Raw genomic sequence first — 22,179 nt, forward strand, 5'->3', positions numbered from 1 at the left:
AAGATCTGTGTTCAACCAGGTCAGTAGGCAACTGCAGAAATTATGCAGAAATCTAAACCTCCTTAAGGGAATTTTAAAGTACCCAATGGTGTTTATGGCATACTTTCATTTGAATAACAAATGCAAATACTTTTAAAATTTTCCAAGCCAAGAGGATCCTTTTTCTTTGTTGGAACTTTAACTCCAGTTTGACCAGTTAGCAAACCTTGCAAAGATGTTCCCTATTAATTTTCTCCCCCTTTATCCAGGTCTTGGGTCCACCGCCCTTCACTTTGTCCTTTTTCAGATCGTGTCCATCAGTTTGCCAGGACAAACAATGTCTGTACTCCAGACTGGAAATGGGAATTTACGTCATGTTTCCTAATCCATGGGCCCTAACAATTCTAGTGTCTGCTTGGGTGCTGCCTTAGCTGTCAGACACACATTCCATTACTTGATTTAAAAAAAAAAAATGTTTTCTGTAGGTGTAATATGTAGAGTTCTGAACTTGCTCACTTAAAAGTCATCTTGATAGGAGAATTGGGAGAGGACAGAAAGTTTGTCATCTTAGGTCTGATTTTCATCATTTAACTGTAACTTCTAAACATATGATTATAGTCTAGTCTGTCCCTCATTTCATTATCTATCAAATTAAATATCTATATGAAAGTTGATGACAGTGCAGGATTCTCAAATGCCAGGGAGAACATCTATACTTCTATCTTGTGTCATTGACCTTTGCTAAGATCAGAGGAGCTGTTGGCCTTCCAGGAGCTGAAACAGTGGAGTGTGGTCAGAGAGGGCAGAACTGGATGAATGTGAATTGTCTTCCTTAAAATTATACATTGGTTTGATTGAAGACTTTATCTTAGAAGTCTAAGTTTATCTAAGTTTATCTAAGATCCTAGAAAAAGGATCATTTTTTTAACATTTTTAGTTTGCCAAAGTAGGAATGACCAACAAGGCATGGTTTCTCATTAGGCATATGCATTTGTCGAATGAATGAATGAAGAATTGAAATGGGAATGCTCTTCTGGCATTTTTCTGTCTGTTAGGAGTGTTTTGTTCCTCCTATTTCAACATTCCAGGGTTCTGAGAAGGTAGGCAGAAGAGTGCTTACAATACCTTACTTGTATGTTTTCTTGTATTGTTTTCCCACATGAATCTCATTTTTACTTCTCACTCTGCTTCCCAGGTGAATGGAGGCATTGAGAACACATTAGAGAAGGAGGTGGTGCAGTATGACTACTACTCCTCTTATTTTGATATATTTGTAAGTATTTCCTGTTTTACTTTTCATTTCAGATATGATTCATCTGTAACCCCCAGGCAAATTTCCTCTAATTTCTATGCCATTCTCTTTCCCTCACTGGAACACTGGCCTTCCTTTCCCCTCAGTTTCTGGCCCAGTCACTGCACTTGCTCTCTCTTTATAAGGAATTGTCTGGTCACGGGAAAGAAGGACATGATTAATGAGAGATAAGAAAAGGCAGCAGAAGGAGCCATTCTGCTTTTCTTGGAGGAGAGCCTTCATTCTTTTCATAGAAGCCAGCGACATACCCTAATCACTAACAGGAAAACTCCCCATTTTATATAATAACACGAAGAAAATGCCATTCCTTTTCTGCCTTGAGATAGATTTGTGAGTGTACTTTTGATAATAATGATACTATGTTACATTTTTCTGTAATTGGAGTTCTTGAGGAAAGTGAGCTGTTGGTAATCCTGGGCAACACCAGCCAGTTGTAGAATTGCAAAGATTCAATTCTCTGTCGATGAGGCCTTCATTTCAAAGGAATGCTTACAGTCTTTCTAGGACACATTGACTCTCACTGGGCTTGGTACACCTCCCTGGTATTTCTTTATAGTTGATGGTGTAAGTAAATCAGATCCTAACGTTGTGTTAGATGCAGTGTGGGCAATATTCACAGTGAATTCTTCCAAATTCATTTTACCTACTTGTTTTATTACTTTTAGAATCGTTATGCATAATGGTTAGGAAGAGCAGGACACTTAAAGTCAGAAAAACCTGGGTTTGATTCACAGCACTATCACTATTTGTATGTCTTTTAATATATTGGGTCTAAACTTCAGGTTTTTCATATGTATGTGTGTATGTTTTCTTTTTGTATGTAAAATGTGATCATCCTAGTTCTGAAAAATAAATGAAATAATGCATGGAAAACATTTTCCCAATGAGCAATGAGCTCAGAGAACCATCCTCAATCACCACCATCATCATTATTTTTGGTTGAGAATTTCAATAATTGAGTAATTATATTTTTGGTAGTTTTCAAACTACACTAGAAAGGCTTTTTTTGTTGTTTTATTTCTGAAGGGACCTGCAGAAATGTGTATGGAGAAGGAGGTAGGACTCCTAATAAGTAGAGGTTAGGGTTCCCTTTCATCAGCCTTGTGTAACCCAAGTAGTTTTGTTTTAATCTGTATGGTCTGTTTCCAATAAGATTGTGTTGAAGGGTGTTTGGTTGCTACAGAATATTTAGAGAACACTAATATAATTTAATCCCCTCATTTTTCCAGATGAGGAAATTTTCTTTGGTTCAGTGTCTCGACCCACCCCAGGTCATTGAAGTTGGGGGCAGAGCATGTTAGATCCCATTTCTTTCTCCTAAAACTATTGACATATAATAGCAAGATTGATTTCTCTTTTTTCTCTTCTTTCTCTTGCTGAATTTATCTTAAAATAGCCTCAGCCAGGAAACCAGGCTAATCCACCAGCCAGATCTCTGAGGGTTGTCTGTCCTTTATGCTTGAGAAGTCAGTGGTAATGGCCAAATAGGCAGGGCCCATTAGTTTCGACTGGAAGGACTGGCATGTCTGGCCCGGGAAATGGACACAGCCTCCAGGAAACCTTGGGGCCTGGGAGACTTTGAGATAGAGGGCTGATGAAGACTTCCCTTTTTGCCAAACCCAGAAAGCAGGGATAGAGCTGGAATGAATAGAGAGGCTAAACAGTTTGCAGACTGTTGGAAAACACATTTTTAATGAAAATAGCAAATTAAAAACAAAACGTAACTTGTGACCTTCATTTACGTAAAAGAATTGTAGTGTAGTTCTCTGGTCAGTGGCCTCGAAAAGACTATCAGCCTCCAGCCTTTCAGCAGAATTGATTAGTGAGGAACTTTTGGCAGACCCCTGCCCTCAGGCACTACTCAAGAGTCACCTGACTTCTCCCTGCTCACAGTAGGCATGTCTTCCAAAGGGAAAATGGGTAAAATCTTATTCTATGTGTATTTCTTACATGATGAGAATTATGAAGACAGCTGTGATGTAGTGGCTCAGTAGAGTCTGGCCGCTGGGGTTCAAGTCCCGGCTTCCCCTCTAAGGAGTTGTGTGACCTTGTACAATTTTTCTACCACCTTATGTGTATAATGGGATTAAGATAGTAACTGATGCATGGGGTTGTTAAGGAAGGGATTACATGGGATAATAATACACATAAAGGGTTTCACAAAAGTCCCAGAGCCACCCTGAATAACCAGGTGGTAGCTACTTGGATAGAACTGTCCCAATACCCCCATAACCTAGAGCTTTACAGCGGACTTTGCTAAGAACGTGGTATCTTCCAAAGGTGTTTATACCAGGAGTGGAAAAGTCAACTTTCAGAACATTTTCTCCAGTCTTAAAAGGATATCAGAAATATATGTGCACTCAAACAGAAAGGAAAAATAAAACATGTAATTATATATTCTTGTGTTGCTAACGGGACATGAATTTGAATTCTCATTTGGGCAGTACTGCATAGATTCTCAAGCAGAGATCCAAATACGGGTCTACAACCCAGTGCCCATCTTCAGTTAAATTAGAATAGTAAAGACGCTCTGGTGAGTTCTTCATAAAACTCAGTTATTTGATATTTATATCTCTTTTTTAAAACTTACCTTGTCTTTTTTTTTTTCTTTTCTTCTTTTTTTTTTTAATGTAGCTCTTGGCAGTTTTTCGATTTAAAGTGTTAATACTTGCATATGCTGTATGCAGACTGCGCCACTGGTGGGCCATAGCGGTGAGTATGTCTTTGTGGCTGGTTCACCCGTCCAATGATGGTGGCCAGGCCTGCTCACAACAGGGATAGGCTGGGAGAAAATGCGCTTTTCCTCTGGGTTGAACTCTGCTAGCTTTTCCTGAGTCCCCTGCCTCCACCCTTCAGGAGGTTCAATGCGCTGGGGCTTCTTTCCAGTGGTGATGAGTAACTAGCTTCGTCTTGGTGGACACTGAGCCGGATGAGGAACATAGAGCCCCAGCAGTGATTCTTGGCCAAGCACCAGCACACCCTCTACCTCATTTTGCAAATGAGTGGTGAAATCAGCACTGGTGCACAAAGATACTTAGAAAATTTCCCCTTTGGTTCAAACTGCTTGGTAATTTTTCATGACTTGCTCTCTGCTTATTTTGATAATTGGCTTTCTTGCTATTTTATCCCCTCCCTTCAATATTAAAGGGAAAAGTTCCATGCTCCTTTTTATTGTTGCCTTCAGGCTTCTTGAAGGCAGTGATATTTTAATTTTTTTTTAATATTTTATTTATTTTTTTGACAGAGAGAGACATCACAAGTAGGCAGAGAGGCAGGCAGAGGGAGAAGGAGAAGCAGGCTCCCTGCTGAGCAGAGAGCCCGATGTGGGGCTCGATCCCAGGACCCTGAGACCATGACCTGAGCTGAAAGCAGAGGCTCAATCCACTGAGCCACCCAGGTGCCCGGGCAGTGGCATTTTTAAAGATATATTTATTTTAGAGACAGAGAGAGAATGCAGGGAGTGGGGAGAGGGAGAGGGAGAACCTGAAGCAGATTCCCAGTTGAGCGCTGAGCTGGATGCGGGTCTTGATCTCTCAACCCTGAGATCAGGACCTGAGCTGAAACCAAGGGTCCGACACTTAACTGACTGAGCTACCCAGAAGCCCCGAAGGCAGTGGTGTTTTTGCTCGTCTCTGTTTCTTGCATCTGGCACGGAGCTTGGCACCTGCTCTTCACTGTCAGTAAATATTAACTGGTTAAAAGAAGAATTATAAGCCATTCTGCCTCAATTATTTTTGCCATTTTCACAGATGTCTGAATACTCACCCTTTGGAGCACATAAGGCAGGTGTATGGGGAGGAATGCTGAACTCCCCTAGCTGGAGAGACCTGCTTAGGAGTGCCTGTAGTCCTGCACCTGGAGTGAGGCCTTGGGGTGTGTGTGGGGGCCCGCATGGCTTGCCCAGCTGGGGACAGACTCCCTTCTAAGAGGGACAGACTCCCTTCTAAGACATAGTCCACCAGGAGCTGCACTGGCCTGGGGCGTCTCTCCTGAGCACCCACAATATCATAGGACTGACATCAGACCATCAGCTGAGCCCCATGCTAATGTGTCAGGCAGACTTGATTCCCGTTCCTGAATACATTTTTGCTGATAACAAACTGCTGTGATTGTCCGTTCCCAGTTTTCTACAGCCGTCCCATTTAAGACGTTTTACTCCAGATCTCCTTAATGTACACTAGTGTTTGTCAGACTGTCAGTCTCAGTATTTGGTTCAGAGAAGAGAGTAACTTTCAGTGAAAGTCTGAACTTTTTAGGAAATATGTTCAATATCTATTTTAAATTTTTTAAATTTTTTTGAAGATTTTATTTATCAGAGAGGAAGAGAGAGAGAACACACAGTAGGAGGAGCAGCAGGCAGAGTGAGAGGGAGAAGCAGACTCCCCACTGAGCAGGGAGCCCGACGCGGGGCTTGATCCCAGGACCCTTGATCCCGAAGGCAGACACTTAACTGACTGAGCCACCCAGGCATCCCAAGTATCTTCAATATCTAAACCAACTTATGAAGCGATGAATCATGATTAACACATCCATTTGATTATTTTTGATTTTTCGTTTTAAAAACATTCGCAGTGAGGGATCAGGCAGCTGGAAGGAGGACTCACCTAGTACCTGAAAAGGTACTAAATGTCAGCCTATAAAGTTAATGAGTGTCGGAATGTAAAATGCCTCCTCTTCCAGATAGCTTACTTTGACTGGGGTGTCTGTGTCTGCGTGTGTGTGTGTGTGTGTGTGTGTGTGTGTACACACGCTGTGAATTGCTAACAAATACTCTGCAGCTGTGTTAATACGTACAGAGCTTCACATTCGATGTCCCCCGACCCCCATGCTGTGAGTGGGACTACTGTCGGCATCACTCCAGGAAGCTCTCCTGTTACTGGGAATCCTAGTTATTGGATAAAGAGAGGGGAGTAGCAGTAGGGGGAGTGCCGCCTCTGCATTTCAGGGGTCCCTTCTGTGGGGAGACTGCCTTTGCCTGTTGCACCTTGTTGGGAAAAAACTTAGTTTGCCAACACACTAGCCTGCTAGACCCTGGGAGGAGGGAGAGCACCAGCAGCCAGGGAGGGGTGGGACACCACAGAGAAGCCCACGTAGGCCCAGTTCATGTTCAGGAACTGGAGACAGAGTGATGTGGGCAGGAGCCAGGCCTGGCAGAGCTTTTCCAGGCATTAGAAGCTTCTTGCTCAGACAGGTGTCTTGGGAGCAGCTGCCTTCCCAACGTCAAATGTCTAATTCAAATGGTGCTGGATTATGTGTCTTTCAGTTGACAACAGCAGTGACCAGTGCCTTTTTACTCGCAAAAGTGATCCTCTCAAAGGTACAGCCTCCCACGTTTTCTTACAATTATCGTCTATAATGGCGAAGCCTCGTTTTCCAGTGTGAGCTCCCGGTAACTGCATGTCCCTCTCCTCGTCACATCTGTCCTTCCAGCTTTTCTCCCAAGGGGCTTTCGGCTACGTGCTGCCCATCATTTCATTTCTCCTTGCCTGGATTGAGACGTGGTTCCTGGATTTCAAAGTCTTACCTCAAGAGGCAGAAGAGGAAAACAGTAAGTGTTTCCCCAGGTTAGTCTCCTGAGAGTGGTTAGGGAGCAGGCTAGAAGGAAGGTTCTGGTAGTCATGATTTGAACAGAGCTTAGCTTTTTGCTAAGACTTCTTTTTAATGTAATGATAACAGCATTTTATTTTGGTTAACCTTGCCAAGAAGCTCCCAGAATTGTGCCATCATCCCAGCAACTTTCTTCTCCTCCAGGACTCCTGATAGTTCAGGATGCTTCAGAGAGAGCAGCGCTTATACCTGGTGGTCTTTCCGATGGTCAGTTTTATTCTCCTCCTGAATCTGAAGCAGGTAAAATAATGTGATTATCATTTGTATTTTCATCCATCACTCAATAGCTTGGCCTTCCCTCCTTTTCCTTTCCCCCCGTCTACTCTTAGAACCTGAGCAGACTTGAACACAGCAGGCATTGAGACATGGCCTTGCTGTGGGACCTGTGGTGAGACCCAGAGTATAAAATAAATGTAACCGAGGGCCACAGATCCTGTGACGTGCAATCTGCATCTCAGAAGACAGAGCAGGGGAAGGGGTCTTGATGCTCTCCTACTCCCTGTCATCCCCTCACCTGACCATCCTCCAGGACCCCCTGTGTAAGGAGGGAGCAGTGTCTTCCAGGTTGCCCATGACAGAGACCAGAGCCTCCCTGGGGAGCTGCCCTTTCTCAGGCCTCCATCCCATTTGTCACCTGCCATTTCCATCCTCTGTGTTCCTGCCTCCTGTGTCTCCTGCTTTGTACCACGTCCTGTCTCCCCCACCTTCCATTCAGCTCTTCCTGCTGTGGTTCCTGCACCAGCTCCTGTCTCCCTGCCTCAGTCAGCCTCTCCCCGCCCCACCAGAGCGCCATGGGACATAGAACACTGCATTGTTCCACGACTTCCTCAGTCCATTCTAGGAGCCTATTTCAGAGATGAGCAGATTGAGGCACAGGGAAGGGAGTAATTGTGCAAGGCCATATAAAGAGTGAGAAGGGAAGCTCACATTTGAACCCCGGCTCAGTGCTGGAGTCCACGCTCACAGCTAATCCATGTGGTGGCTCTCAGTATTTATGGAAATGTAACATTGATCCCATCTTCTCCTGTTCAAAATCCTTCAGTGGCAGAAAGGATAAAGGAAGTGATGGGTCCTTGGTCTGGCAGCAAGCACCATTTGACCTCACGTACAGTTGTCCACCTCCCCGTAGCATCTCCTTGTGTTCTCTTCTGAACTTTGCTGAAGACCTTGTGAGCCTAAACCTTCAGGCCATTCGGCAGCGCGCTTCATTCACACTGTTGCTCTGCAGTCCTACTCCGCACTGCCAGGAGAGAAGCCTTCTCCCACCCAACCCCACCCTCTGGCTGCTGGGAGGTGTTCTCTGCACTTCCTTAGGAACTCTCCCCAACGTTGTCATGTGCGGGCCGCACTGCCCTCAGCACTGACCTGGCCTGTTTCCACCACTGGGCTAGAAACCTGAGTTAGGGACTGCGTTATGTTATTCCCAGCATTGACCCTAAGTAAGTAATGAAACACACACACGATAGTAAAGCAGATTCCAGGCAGAAAGACTCAAAGATCAGAGGGATGGCAATGGGACAGTGAGTCAGGGGAACCCTAAGTGACTTGATATTCTGGACTCTTGCTATTGGATCTAAAAGCAGATTAAACCATCAAAGCACAGAGTTAGATAAGATACAGATATGAGCTAGCAGAAGATCTCTTTTTCAGCCAACAGTAACTGAAATAAGTGTTAAACTTCTGCTTACCTCATAAGAGAATTATTTCCTTGAGGTTTTTTTTTTTTTTTTTTGTCATAGGACTCCTTTTGAAAAAAGGAAGTTTACATTGTTGTTCATGCTTTCATATAAATTTTCGTTTTCTAAGAGTAATAAAGTAAGAGTAAATAAAGTTCTTAGTAGTAATGTATTTACTTAGTTAGAAGTTCAGAGGACCAGAATAGTAACAGGAGGAATACCACTTAAACATTCTTCATCAAGCTTTCTAGTTCTGAATCTATGGTTGTCTTCCTGCCTCTGACTTTTACCCCCACCTAGTGGTGTTTGGCAGCATTACCATTTCGTTGGATCAAGTTGCTGAGCTAGAACAAACAGTTGTCAGGGTGTTGTGCTTTGTTCAAGACAAAATGCAGGTGAGTAGCAGGCAGAGAAGGAGTGTTCAGAGTGACTGACTTTACTGTATTATATTTTCATTGTCTGACCATCAAGTTAGGAAATTATTAAAATTAAAACTATTATTGGAATAAGGTTCCTAGAACATAAGATTCGACTCTAAAGCACTGTGGGCTTTTTTGGCCAGTGGCTACAAATGAAACAGGACATCTGGGCTCCTGCTGCTCTGGGACGGATCCAGCGCTGATGGGCCCCTGGTGGAGGAGAGGGTGTCTGGGGACTGCTGGCCTTCTCCTGACTTTCTTTCTCTAGCACCTAGTGAGGCAACGCACAGAGTAGATGGATAGCTGTGGAAGGAATGGATGAGAAGAGAAAGAAATCAAAGTCACCAAAAATTAAAATGTTAGCACTTTTCCTTGTAAAGGGATGGGTTCAGTTTTATTATCATAGAGATTTGGAAAATTAGCACCTTTTGTTAGATGTACTTTGAAGGGTTATAACTGCGGTGTGTTTGCCGGTTTGCGTGTTAGTCTGTGTCCTGCTTCCCTGTGTATTCAGTGGAAGGAGCAAGGAACCACAATCCTCTGTCAGACAGTTGGGCTGAAGGTGTTATGTGGAGTCAGACAGCTGAAAAAAAGTGAACCAGTTGTGATGCTGAGAAAAAGTTAGCCACCTCGTAAATCATCAAAAGACTTAATTTGAAGAATAGTTCAGTTGCATAATACAATCTGTGGTAAGCAAATCTAGAGAAAGACACTGTAATTATAATTTTACACTTTCTTATAGCAACCAGGCATACATGCTGGTTTGCCCTGGACAGTCTTGGCTGACTCCTGTGGTTCCATGTAGTTATTATTAGAACTCCTTTGATCTATTGGAAATGTTCTCGTTTAGATGATCAATTCTATAGTCACTCGATGTGTAATCAACAGATTTGAAACATAGTTTTTCTACTTTTTATTAAAAAGTTTGAAGTGTATTAAAACATCACCGCTGAAGATACCGTCTAACCTTGATTAAAAAAAAAGAGTAGCTTTTTTTTTTTAAAAAGATTTTATTTATTTATTTGACAGGTAGAGATCACAAGTAGGCATAGAGGCAGGCAGAGAGAGAGAGAGAGGGAAGCAGGCTCCCCGCTAAGCAGAGAGCCCAATGCGGGGCTTGATCCCAGGACCCTGAGATCATGACCTGAGCCGAAGGCAGCGGCTTTAACCCACTGAGCCACCCAGGTGCCCCCCCCAAAAAAGAGTAGCTTTAATGAGTTATAATTTGGAAAACATAAAATTGATCCATTATAAATATGCAATTGCATGATTTTTAGTAAATTTATACTTTTAAGCCAATATCACAGTATAATTTTAGAGCACTTTTATCATCCAAAATTATTTTTTAACTAACCCTCCCTCCTACTTCCAGTCCTAGATAAATTGCTGATCTACTTTCTGTCTTGAAAATATGCCCTTTTTGGACAATTAATATCAATATCATAGAATATGTAATTTTTGCATGCGGCTTCTTTTACTTAGTATAATGTTCTTGACAGCCATTCATGGTGTGGCATGTATAAGTAGTTCATTCCTTTATGTGACTTGATACTATTCCATTTTAGGTACATACAGTCTTTTCTTTATCTGTAGTTAGACATTGGAATTGTTGGCTATGTTTGCTATCATGACTGATCCTGCTACGAACTTTTATGTGCATGTCTTTTTGGGGACATTTGCTTTTATTTTTCTTAGATTCCTAGGAGAGGACTCACTGGGTGTTAGGGCGAGTTTCTTTTCCTTTTTTTTTTTTTTTTAATTTTTATTTATTTTTTAAATTTCTTTTCAGTGTTCTAGAATTCATTGTTTATGCACCACACCCAGTGCTCCATGCAATACATGCCCTCCCCACAATACCCACCACCAGGCTCACCCAAATTCCTAACCTCCTCCCCTCCAGAACTCTCAGTTAGTTCCTCAGAGTCCATAGTCTCTCATGGTTCGTCTCCCCCTCCAATTTCCTCCAACTCCCTTCTCCTCTCCATCTTCCCATGTTCTCCCTGATATTCCTTATGCTCCACAAATAAGCAAAACCATATGATAATTGATTCTTTCTGCTTGACTTCTCTCAGCATAATCTCCTCCAGTCCCATCTAGGTTGATACAGAAGTTGGGTATTCATCCTTTTGATGGAGGCATAATACTCCATTGTATATATGGACCATATCTTCTTTATCCATTCGTCTGTTGAAGGGCATCTTAGTTCTTTCCACAGTTTGGCGACCGTGGCCATTGCTGCTCTAAACATTGGGGTACAGATGGCCCTTCTTTTCATTACATCTGTTTATCTTTGGGGTAAATACCCAGTAGTGCAATTTCAGGGTCATAGGGAAGCTCTATTTTTCATTTCTTAAGGAATCTCCACCCTGTTTTCCAAAGTGGCTGCACCAACTTGCATTCCTACCAACAGTGTAAGAGGGTTCCCCTTTCTCCAAATCCTCTCCAACACTTGTTGTTTACTGTCTTGTTAATTTTGGCCATTCTAACTGGTGTAAGGTGGTATCTCAATGTGGTTTTGATTTGAATCTTAGGACGAGTTTCTGTTGAACTTTTCAAGTGATTGCTAAAGTGTTCTCCAAAGTGCTGTACCATGTCACGTTCCCTTTAGCAGTGTGTAAGGATTTGTTTTTCCATGTACTCTTCCATACCTGGCAGGGGCTTTTTGATTATGGTTATTCTAGCAGGTCTGAAGTGCTCTTTCCTTGTGGTTTTCATTTGCCCTAAGGACTAATGGATGACCTTGAGAACCTTTTTATGAAGTTATTAATTAGTCATATGTCTTCTTTGGAGAAGTGTCTATTTTACCACCTTTATTTTATTTTTTTTTAAGTTATGTTATGTGTCTCCTTATTGAATTGTGAAAGTTCCTTAGAAATTCTAGATAAAATAGATAAAAGTCCTTTTTCGGATAAAAGTCCTTTCAATGATGTACAAGTATTTCTTTCGCCGGCTGTAGACTTTTCATCTTCTTTATGGAACCTTTTGAAGCACATGTTTTGATTTTGATGAAGTCCAGTTTATCAGAATATATTCTTTTATGGATAATGTGTTTACAGCCATATCTAAGAACTCCTTGCCTTAGTCTTGTATCCTTCCTATGTTTTCTTGTAGAATATTTTATAGTGTTAGCTCTTCCACTAAGTTAGCTCTTCCACTAAGCTCTTCCACTAAGGTCCATTGTGAATTAATTTTCATGTATGGAAAAGGTAGGGAATTAAGTTTATTCTTCTGCCTTCCAAATATCTGGTTGTGGCAGTACAATTTGTTGAACAGACTTTCCCTTCCTGCACCGAATTAACTCAGCACATCTGTCAAAAACCATTTAACCATAACTGTAAGGGTTTATTTCTGGACTCTCAGTTCTCTTTCACTGACCTGTATGCTCTCTTTGCACTGGCCTTACTCTGTAACTTAATCTTTCTGTAGCTTTGAAATCAGGTGCTGCAAGCCTGTGCTTGAAAGGCCCGCTGTGCTGTCCCCAGGACCTCATGTGTCAGTGACGAAGCTTTCCGCACCCTCTGTGTGTGCGGCATCATCAGTATCATCATCCAAATCAAATTTTGGGTGCGCCCCCCAACTGCTTCTGTAGGGTGACCACATCAATTCTCCAACTTTGTTCTTTTTCAACATTATTTTGTCTATTCTAGGTCTTTTGGGTCTTCATGTCAATTTTGGGTTGAGCTTGTTGATTTTTGTGAGTAAAGCCTACTATATTGGATTTATAGATGAATTTGGGAAGAATTGGCGTCACAATATTGAATCTTCTAATCCATGAACATGGACCCTCTCTGGATTTATTTAGATATCCTTTAATTTTTCTCTGCATTGTTTTGTAATTTTCAGCATATAAGTTTTGCTTTTCTTTTGTTAAGGTAATTCCTAAGCGTTTTATCCTTTTTAGTTCTATAGTAAATGGAATTGTTTCCTTAATTTCATTTTCAGTTTTCCATGCTAGTATATAAAAATCTAACTGATATTTTGTATATGGAATGTGTACCTTGTGACAATGCTAAGCTTGTTCATGAGTTCTAATTTTGGTTTTGTGTACATGTAGATTCCATGGCGTTATCTACATACAAGATCATGTCATCTGTGGTTAAAGACTTTTTTACTTTTAATTTTCTTCTGTTAAATGTATTTTATTTTTTTTTCTAGCTGCACTGTCTAGAACCATAGTACTGTGTTAAATAGAAATATCAAGACCACACACCCTGTCTTGTTCCTGGTCTTTGGGGGGGACGTGGTCAGTCTTTCAGCTTTAAGTATGATGTCAGCTGTGGGTTTTCACAGATGCCCTTGATCAGGTTGAAGAAGTTTGCTTTTATTCTTAGTGTGAGAGTTTTCCTCATGAATAAACATTAAACGTTTCACCTGCTTTATATGCATCTGTTGAATGATAGTATGGTTTTTATCCTATATTCAGTTGATATGATGACACACATTAAGTACTATCTGTATATCACATCAACTGTTTATATATAAAGGATAAATCCGACTTGGTCATGTTGTATAATCCAGTAGTAGTTTTCTGGATTTGATTTGCTAATATTTTCCTGAGAATGTTTGTACCTATGTGTAGATATAAAACATATGCTCATGATATTTTACCTTTTGGTCTATAATTCTCTTGTTATGTCCTTACCTTTAATATGCTGACCTCATAGAATACATTAGAAAGTCTTTCCAAACATACTATTTTCTGAATGAATTCTTCTTATGAGTGATTAATATTATTTCTTCTTTAAATGTTTGATAGATTCATCAATGAAACCATCTGGAACAAGAGTTACCTTTGTGAGAAGACTTCTAATTACTCATTCAGTTTCTTTACCTTTTATATATAGATGTATTCATAAAAACTTTTTTTTTTGATAATTTGTGAATTTATAGGAATTCATAATTTTTTCTAAATTACTTAGTTGTTGACATAAATTATTCCTAATATTTTAATTCCTAATTATTTAATTATTCCTAATTAACAATCCCTAATATTTAATATTTAATTAATTAATTAATATTCCTAATATTTTAATTTCTGCAGAATTGGTAGTGATGTTCTTTTTTACTAGTTTTGGTAATTTGTGTCTTCTCTCCTTCCCTCTTTGTAACTCTAGGTTAAGGTTTATCAAACTTACTGATATTTTCAAGTATTTTCAAAAAACCAGCTGGTTTACATTGGTATTTCTCTCTTGTTTTTCTGCATTCTACTTCAGTTATTTCTGTTCCAGTTTTTATTTCCCTTACTGTGTTTGGGAGGGTTTAGATTGCTCTTCTCTTCCATGTTGGAGTTTACATTTTTCTTCTTTTCTAATGTAGGTATTTAAAGCTATTAATTTTCTTCTAGACATTTAGCAACCTCTTATGAGATTTGATGTATTATGTATTTATTTTCATGCACTCTTGGCTTTCAGAAGGTTGCCTATTAGTTGAATATTTTTGTATATATATTAATTGGTATTCCTTTACTTTATTAGACTTATAGATTAATATTTCTCAACAATATTGGACGTGTTAGCCATAAGGGAGTTTGGGCCATTGTTTCTTCAAACATTTTTCCTGTTCTTTTTTTTCTTCTGCTCTATCTGGGAGTCCCATTCCATTAATGCTATTTCATTGACCTCTGAGCTCTGTTCATTTTTTCTTCAGTCTTTTCCTCTGTTACTCAGCTTGGATAACATACAGTGCTATCTTCAGGTTCACAGATTATTTCTTCTGCCAATTTGAATATTTTCTTAAACTCCTCTGGAGAATACTTAAATTATTATATTTTTCTCTTCTACATTTTACTTCTAAAGAATCTTTTCTTTTTTATAATTTATTGCATCCTTTAGAATATCTGTGTGTTCATTTATTATTGACATACTTTACTTCTTTAAACATGGCTTTCCATATTTTCTTGAACATATTTATAATAGCTGCTTTGAAGTCTTTGTCTGCTAAATAAAAAACCTGGACACACTCAGAGACAGTTTATATTGAATTGTCAGGGTTTCCGCCACCCAATTGTTGATTCTTTGCCTTTCTTTTTATTTTATTTTTTTTTTTAAATTGAAAAATATTTTGTGGAAAAAACATTGTAGCAACTCTAGAGTCTTTTTTCCCCAAAAGGTTGCTTTTATTGTTCTTCTTTTGCTTAAAAAATTGCTTAGGCTAAATCTGTGAAATTATGTCCCCTGTAGTTTGTGTCTCTCAGTGGCTCTAGTCCGTTATTTTTAAGCTTAGCTCCCCAGGGACCCCCTCGGTGTCTATGTGGTTTAGTCATAGCCAGTGACTGGGTGGAGGTTGTGCTCAGGCACCTTGATAAGACTTCCAGCCTCTGTTACGTGAAATAAATTAGTTAGAAAAAGACAAATACCGTATGGTTTCACTCATTTGTAGAACATAAGAAAGAAAAAAAGACAAAAAAACAGACTTTTAAATATAGAAAACAAACTTTTTACCAGAGTGGGAGGTAGGTAGGCAGGTAGGTGAAATAGGTGAACGGGATTAAGAGTACATTTATTGGGATAAACACTGAGTAATGTTTGGGATTGGTGAATCACTATATTGTACATCTGAAACAAATATAGCAGTATACATTAATCATACTGGAAATTTAAATAAAGACCTCCATCCTCTGACAGATAGTTATGTGTTTATATTGAGTAGCATATTCAGATTTTAGGGAATTTCAAGTTTTCTTCTACTTGTACTATTTGCCGAGTCTTTTCACATCTCCTCTGCAATATATCCAAAGCCTCAGGGTCGAGCAGGAAGTGTGCGGCTGGTTTTGGCTCTTTGAGTCTCTCTAAGCACGCACACAGCTTCAGCCGAGCACATGCTTGCTGCAGTCATGACCCCAACCGCAGACCAGCAGAGCCCCTGGCCTTCCTGCTTGCACACCACACAGCTTGTCAGCTCACCTTCGCATGCTTCCCCATCCCAAATTAACCCAGCTCCTTACACTGTGTAATTGTACTGCTAGTCCTCATGAGCCATCCTGTCTTAGAAAAATCTTCATGCCCGTGGAGCTGGGTATTGGGAGGTGGTGAGGAATGGGCTCAGCTCCAGGCAAGAGCACTACTGTTGTTTCCGATCTGCAGTTTTTCAAGCAAAATCACTTCTGACTGTTGTGTATTTTGGACATATGCCCAACTGCTGAAATGGTTAATTTTGTTCATCGAGTCCAGTTTTATAGTTGCTTTTCAGGGAGATTTGTTAACTTCACTTGACCATAACAAGATGGCCTTGCTAGCATTTATTTTTAAATTATGTGAAACATACATATTCTATGTTTTAATTAAAAGTTTGGCTTTATTTAGAACTCCCAAATAATTACAAGACATGTCAGCTCTTGTGGCTCAAGTGCCATTTGTCTGACAGGTGGACAGTTAAGTCCAGAAGCAGGAAGACTTGGTATGACATTCTGCCTTAGACTCATTTCAAAGTGAGAAGGCATTTAGTCTGCCCCAGGGTGACTGTGATTTACAGCAATTCAATAGGATGAAAAGTGAAGCCTTCCAACCCCTATACCTTCATCTATGAATGTTACCACAAGCTTAACCTGAGCCGTGTGACATTTATGAGGTTAAGACATAAGGTACAATTTTTTCTTAAGATTCTCTGCTATAACTGTTCTCTTGTACCAAATTAGTTCTTGGCTCTAATGAGGCAGACATTCTCAGAAGCAGAAATGTGCTGTTTGGGGTGTGGTATCTGACCAGAGGAAAGCAACAGTGAGGCAGGCTGCTCCTTTGTGTGTGAGTCGGCTCTATCCCTCACCTGCTACCTTGTCTTTCCATGGATCCCTTTTTGTGTTCCTTCCCTGACTGTGAGAGTATCACATGCTTTTATAGAAATGTGCACAGAACAGCAATCACAGAACCTGTCCTTCACTCTGTGCCACATCAGTGTAGACAGCAGTTTGTCTTCCTGCTGGTTTTGTGTTTGTAATTCCACATAATTTATTATTATGGGTATAAAGGGTATAAATAAAGGTATTTATTTAGACCCTTTTTAAAAATATATATAATTTAAAAATTACAAAGTCCGTTTGTTGTACACGTTTTGGAATATCCAGAAATGATTCTGTCCTCTGGATATTTTCTTGTAGGCTTTCTGATTGGCACATATGTACTTGGGTTTTTATTTTTGTAATTATGATCCTATTGGATATAGTTCTTTTCATTATGTATTTGCTCTTACTTTATAAAATGTGCATTTTCCATGCTGTAATGAACTACATAAATGCAAGTGGATATGAAATATTTTGTGGAAATAAAATAATTTTTAAACTTTTCTTCTAGCCTCAGGTGTCTAGATTTTTTTCCCTCATTTTTAGCAAAATCTACTTAATGAAAAATATCATTTCGTTAGACATACTTCCTAAACAAATAATTCCAGAGTGAAATGGTGGGCTTGAATGTATGAATGATATAAGGTTCACCATTTTTTTCTCTCCTTCCCTTTTCCCTACCTTTTAGGATCTGAGGAAGAAGCTGAAGAAAAACAGGACAGCGAAAAACCACTTTTGGAACTATGAGTACTACTTTTGTTAAAGTAAGTGTTTGAAAGTAGAAGTGTAACAAAAAACTGGATCATTTCTTTGGGTACTTTCAAGGTCAAATTCAATAATATGAGTACAAATATATAGTCAGATTTATCCTAGTCACGTGAACTTATAATTATTTTATTCATGTAAAATTTAACATTCTTTTGCATAGATGTGAATTTGTAAAGTATGAAAAATACCTCAGAGTTCAAATTTTTTTTTTTTGAGGTAAAATTGGCATATAACAAGTAAGTTTCAGGTGTATAACATTAGAATTTGGTATTTGTATATGGTACAAATCACTACAGTGTGATCGCCATCTAACTAGTCTAGTTACCATCTACATTTCTACAGAATAAGGACGAGTTCATTATTGTTTACTTAGCCAGCATGTCTCCATGTCAGATGCTGTTCAGTTACAGACCCTAATAACTGTGTGAGGGTAGCAGTTGGGATGGGATGTGGGGACTGAGTGTCTGTCTACACCTGAGCCCATGGGCCTAGAATGGTGAGTGACCATCCCAGACAGCACAGCAGGCAAGGGGCAGAGCTGGGACTCAGGCCCGCCTGGTCTGGTATCAGGGTCCTCCTGGGCCCTGCACCCCGATGTCCCCCACATGCTGTGGAGCTTCTGAGATGAAAACGTGTGGTCCAATCAGAGCAGGAGGTGATGGGCCTCAGGGTGGAGCCTGTTGTTCAGATCATCAAAGGGAATCACTTCCGCCTTAGAAATGCCAGCAAATAAACACAAAGTGAACTGTAGTAGCAGCAGCTCTGCCTACTTTTGTGAGGACAGAAGAAGGTGGTGGCTGACTCAGAGCTGCCGAGCAGCGGGGACAGGTGGGGACCGGCTGCAGAGCAGCCTGGGCCAGTGAGTGGACCCTGTTTCTCCACCCCCAGCACCCCCATATGCTCGAGACATGCTTTCTGCATCTGTGGTTGAGACGCAGCTGAGATGGGGCCCTGTGAATAGTAAAGCTTTAATATGCCTTATGATAAATTCTTGTGTGGCCACACCCAGGTCTTTTTGTGTCTGTAACAGCCCGTCTTCAGCACACAGACTTTCTCATAAAAACATAAGGCAAAGCATAGCGCTTTACTTTGTAACACTGCAGCTCAAATATTTTTACGTTCTTCTCTTTTATTCCAAGTGTGAAAATTCATCACTGAAAGTCACTGGAGGAAAAAAAAAAAGGACCAGAGCTGGGGTCTTGCTATCGAAAGTTGAAGGTGACATCCACTGCTGACTTTAATGAACAGTTAATAAAGAATTTATTTATTGTAATACCTCATAGACATTGTACCAGATCACATACATTTAGGACCTGCCTGTGGCTGGTAAGATAATGTGATGATCCATCCCGTGTTCAGTGAGACTGAGTCTGATCTGTTCATGAATAGTGGGAGCAAAGTCTTGTGCTATATTCCTGATCAAAAGACTTCTGAATATATTGGAATAACACTTTTTTAGTAAGCAAAATATCTTTTTATTTGATCCACAGTTTGAAATTTTTTGTTTCATGTCTCAGATTTCTTTTGTATTTCTTTTTTAACATCCAACATTTCCCTTGTGTTTTTTAACTCACGCTTATACGCTCTTTGTACAGTTTTAAAAAGTAATAAATATCAATATATCAAAATGGTTCATTTTATTTTTCTTGTTTTTCATTATGTATTTGGCTTGTAGTATTGGAATTACCAGAGGGGGCCAGGAGGGAATGTGAGTACATATATAGGGTAACCAGACATTTTTATATTGTTTTCATTATGAAATAGCATCTTTCTTATCAAAAAAGTGTGAGACTCTTATTTTGAATCCACAGTCTGAAATCATTGCCATCATTTTCCTTGTGTGACTAATTTGAATTAAAATAAACTAAATTATATTGTGAACTCTTTCTTTCCAGCATGAATATTTCCCTTAATGCTTCATGCGAAGACACTGTGTCTCTTAGTTTTCTTTCCTTATTCATCGTGTTCTTCAAGAAAAATTCAGTTGTGAGTACTGACTGGGGCTGGTTTGGCTAGAAAGTGACCTTTGTGCAGGTCGGATCAGGTCTGGTCCCCCCACCCACCCCGCACACTTACCTGACGTGCATGTCTTCTGTGGAGCCTGGCTCAGCCTGACTCTACTGACCGCACTGAGATGACTCAGCCTGTGACATCCTGTGACATAGTTGAACTCAGGGCCTCTGTATGTCTGTGTTCTTGTGAGGAAAGACGCACCTGCTGCTGTGTCGACTACAGTCCACCTGTGCTAGTAGCTTCACGGCAAGGATCTCGTGTTACCCTGCCTACACTGACAAAATGAGACTGAAAATGGAAGCCTCGGTAAATCACCTGCCACGGAAAAGCGCAGATCCTGGTGGAATGTCGGGAATCACTTAGTGCTACTACAAGGAGTGTGCATGCTGTTTCCTCCAGAACAGTGTCATCGGAGTGGACTGAGGGAGCAGCATCTTGACAGTCCTGGTCATGCAATCCCAACTCGCATAGCAGCTACTTGGAATGAACGCAGTATAAAATAGGGGACCCTCACCCACAGCCTGAGAGTATGTTTGACAGCAGGAGCATGCCTGTGTGATGGATATGTTTTTTCTATTTCTGTGGCCTTTAGGAAGTGAGCTAGTTGGTTGTGGTTTAACTGTCCTTATTTGATCTTACAACACCCAAAGCCAATGCTTGCAAAGCCCCAACCAGCAGGGACTGGTTTGACTTCAAGCATTTTCCACGAATCAACCACATTTGAGAGAGCACATAGATAAAACAAGCCTGAGAAAATAGAACACCATCGCCACACCAGGGCCCTCCTGCCACCCACAGGATCTCCAGCACCACCACCCTCCCGCTCTCTGCACTTCCCAGTCCAGGGCAGCTCAGGGCCAGTTGGGGAAGGGAGTTGGAAGCCACAGGAGACTGCCTAAGAGCCCCAGCAGTGACATCAGCCCACAGAGCTGTAGGTCATTTGTTAGTTTCCCCTCTGTGTCTCTGTGCTTTCCACATGTGAAACAGGTTCAGATCTCTAAGTAGAGGCCTGGCATTTGCCCTAAATAAGTCTGATCACATTCTTGAGAATCAATGAATAGAACAAAATTAAATTTCCACTTTCTTGTATCTGATGGGTCTTAATGTTGTTTCCACATGGGAACCTCTACTTGGTTTCCAACAGAATCTGTTTCACAGAAAATAAAGCTGATTTTAAGTAAAAAAAAACAAAAACAAGAAAAAAAACTTCCCCATTTTATTTTAAGATTTTATTTATTTATTTATTTGACAGAAGGGTCACAAGTAGGCAGACAGAGACAGAGGGGGAAGCAGGCTCCCCACTGAGCAGAGAGCCCGATGTGGGGCTCAATCCCAGGACCCTGAGATCATGACCCGAGCCAAGACAGAGGCTCAACCCATTGAGCCACCCAGGTGCCCCTCCTTCCGAATTTTAAATGAGGTCTTGTTTTATTCTAATATATAAAAACTTCTACTTTAAAAGGATTCATTAGAAAAGAAGAAAAACAACCACTTATTTGTTCATCTACTGACCATACATTGAACATTTTGTTTTATACTCATGTTTGAAGAGACGCACACACATACAAATGAGTGTCATACTTGTTAGTATTATTACTCAATAGCAATTGTGGTCAAGGGACTGAATGAATATTGCACACACAAATATAAAAAACTCAAAAAATGAAAAGATGGTTATCTTCATCAGAGACAAATTCAAAACATGGTGGAATACTGTTTTTCATGTGTCAGATTAGCAAAATCCTGATGTTTGGCAGCAGTGTCCTGACATTCGCCTACATTGTGGTAGAAATGGATGATGGTGCTATCTCTATCGGGTAAGCTGACAGTACCTAGTAAAATGACCAGTCCACATGTCCATAGTAACATAAAGCATATATTGACATAAGGCAATATTATAATTTCAGCATATTTTATAATAGTAAAAGATTGGAAATAATCCATTGGTCTATCACAAGGAACTGACCTTATAATGTCTCTTAGAAAGTTTAGAGTCACCTGTAAAATACTTTGGAGCTAAATGTCCCTGTATACTGACATATAAAGAGCTCAAGGATACATAAATGAGAAGTGCAGAATATTGTATGTTGTACACTCCCTTTGTGTTAGAAGGAAGAAAATTAGTTCGTGTGGATTTGTTTTTTATATGTACCTTCATATTGCATAAATAAAAAATTGGAGGGTTGCACAAGAAACTGAAGTGTGACCTGTAAGTGCTGGGGAGGTTGATACAGTGGTTGAAGGAAGATTTCCCGTTTCATTTTTAGAGTGTTTTGATTTTGGAACCATGTGAAGTTGTACTCTTAAGAATTTTAGAAGGGGGTTGCCTGGGTGGCTCAGTGGGTTAAAACCTCTGCCTTGGGCTCAGGTCATGATCCCAGGGTCCTGGGATCGAGCCCCATATCGGGCTCTCTGCTCAGCGGGGAGCCTGCTTCCTCCTCTCTCTCTCTGCCTATCTGCCTACTTATGATCTCTGTCTGTCAAATAAATAAATAAAATCTTTAAAAAAAAAAGAATTTTAGAAAGGTCCTGGCATGCATAGTTCTTCAGCAACACTTTCTGATTAATTTTACATTTCTTTGACAACCTATATTTTTTGTAGATGCATACTACTCCATCATATAATATCAT

General features: G+C 40.3%; 1 protein-coding gene across 4 annotated transcripts in view; it reads left to right on the forward strand.

Annotated features, from left to right (window-relative positions):
* STARD3NL (STARD3 N-terminal like) overlaps nucleotides 1-19,416 on the forward strand; it is a 60,167-nt gene extending 40,751 nt beyond the window's left edge. For 3 of the 4 annotated variants that reach the window (XM_032873426.1, XM_032873425.1, XM_032873427.1), the window contains 7 exons: nucleotides 1,175-1,252; nucleotides 3,926-4,003; nucleotides 6,555-6,608; nucleotides 6,722-6,839; nucleotides 7,043-7,138; nucleotides 17,456-17,531; nucleotides 18,675-19,416. In XM_032873426.1, the coding sequence (XP_032729317.1) occupies nucleotides 1,175-1,252; nucleotides 3,926-4,003; nucleotides 6,555-6,608; nucleotides 6,722-6,839; nucleotides 7,043-7,138; nucleotides 17,456-17,514 (483 nt within the window). In that variant the 3' untranslated portion in view covers nucleotides 17,515-17,531; nucleotides 18,675-19,416. Of the gene's footprint in view, nucleotides 1-1,174; nucleotides 1,253-3,925; nucleotides 4,004-6,554; nucleotides 6,609-6,721; nucleotides 6,840-7,042; nucleotides 7,139-13,047; nucleotides 13,089-13,749; nucleotides 13,777-17,455; nucleotides 17,532-18,674 lie in introns of those variants that run through there. The other variant, XM_032873428.1, reaches the window with a different exon arrangement.
* The last annotated feature ends 2,763 nt before the right edge of the window (nucleotides 19,417-22,179 follow it).

This window comes from Lontra canadensis, unplaced genomic scaffold (genome assembly GCF_010015895.1).
Source record: "Lontra canadensis isolate GAN:19392208 unplaced genomic scaffold, GSC_riverotter_1.0 scaffold48, whole genome shotgun sequence".
In the NCBI taxonomy this organism is placed as follows: Eukaryota; Metazoa; Chordata; class Mammalia; order Carnivora; family Mustelidae; genus Lontra; species Lontra canadensis.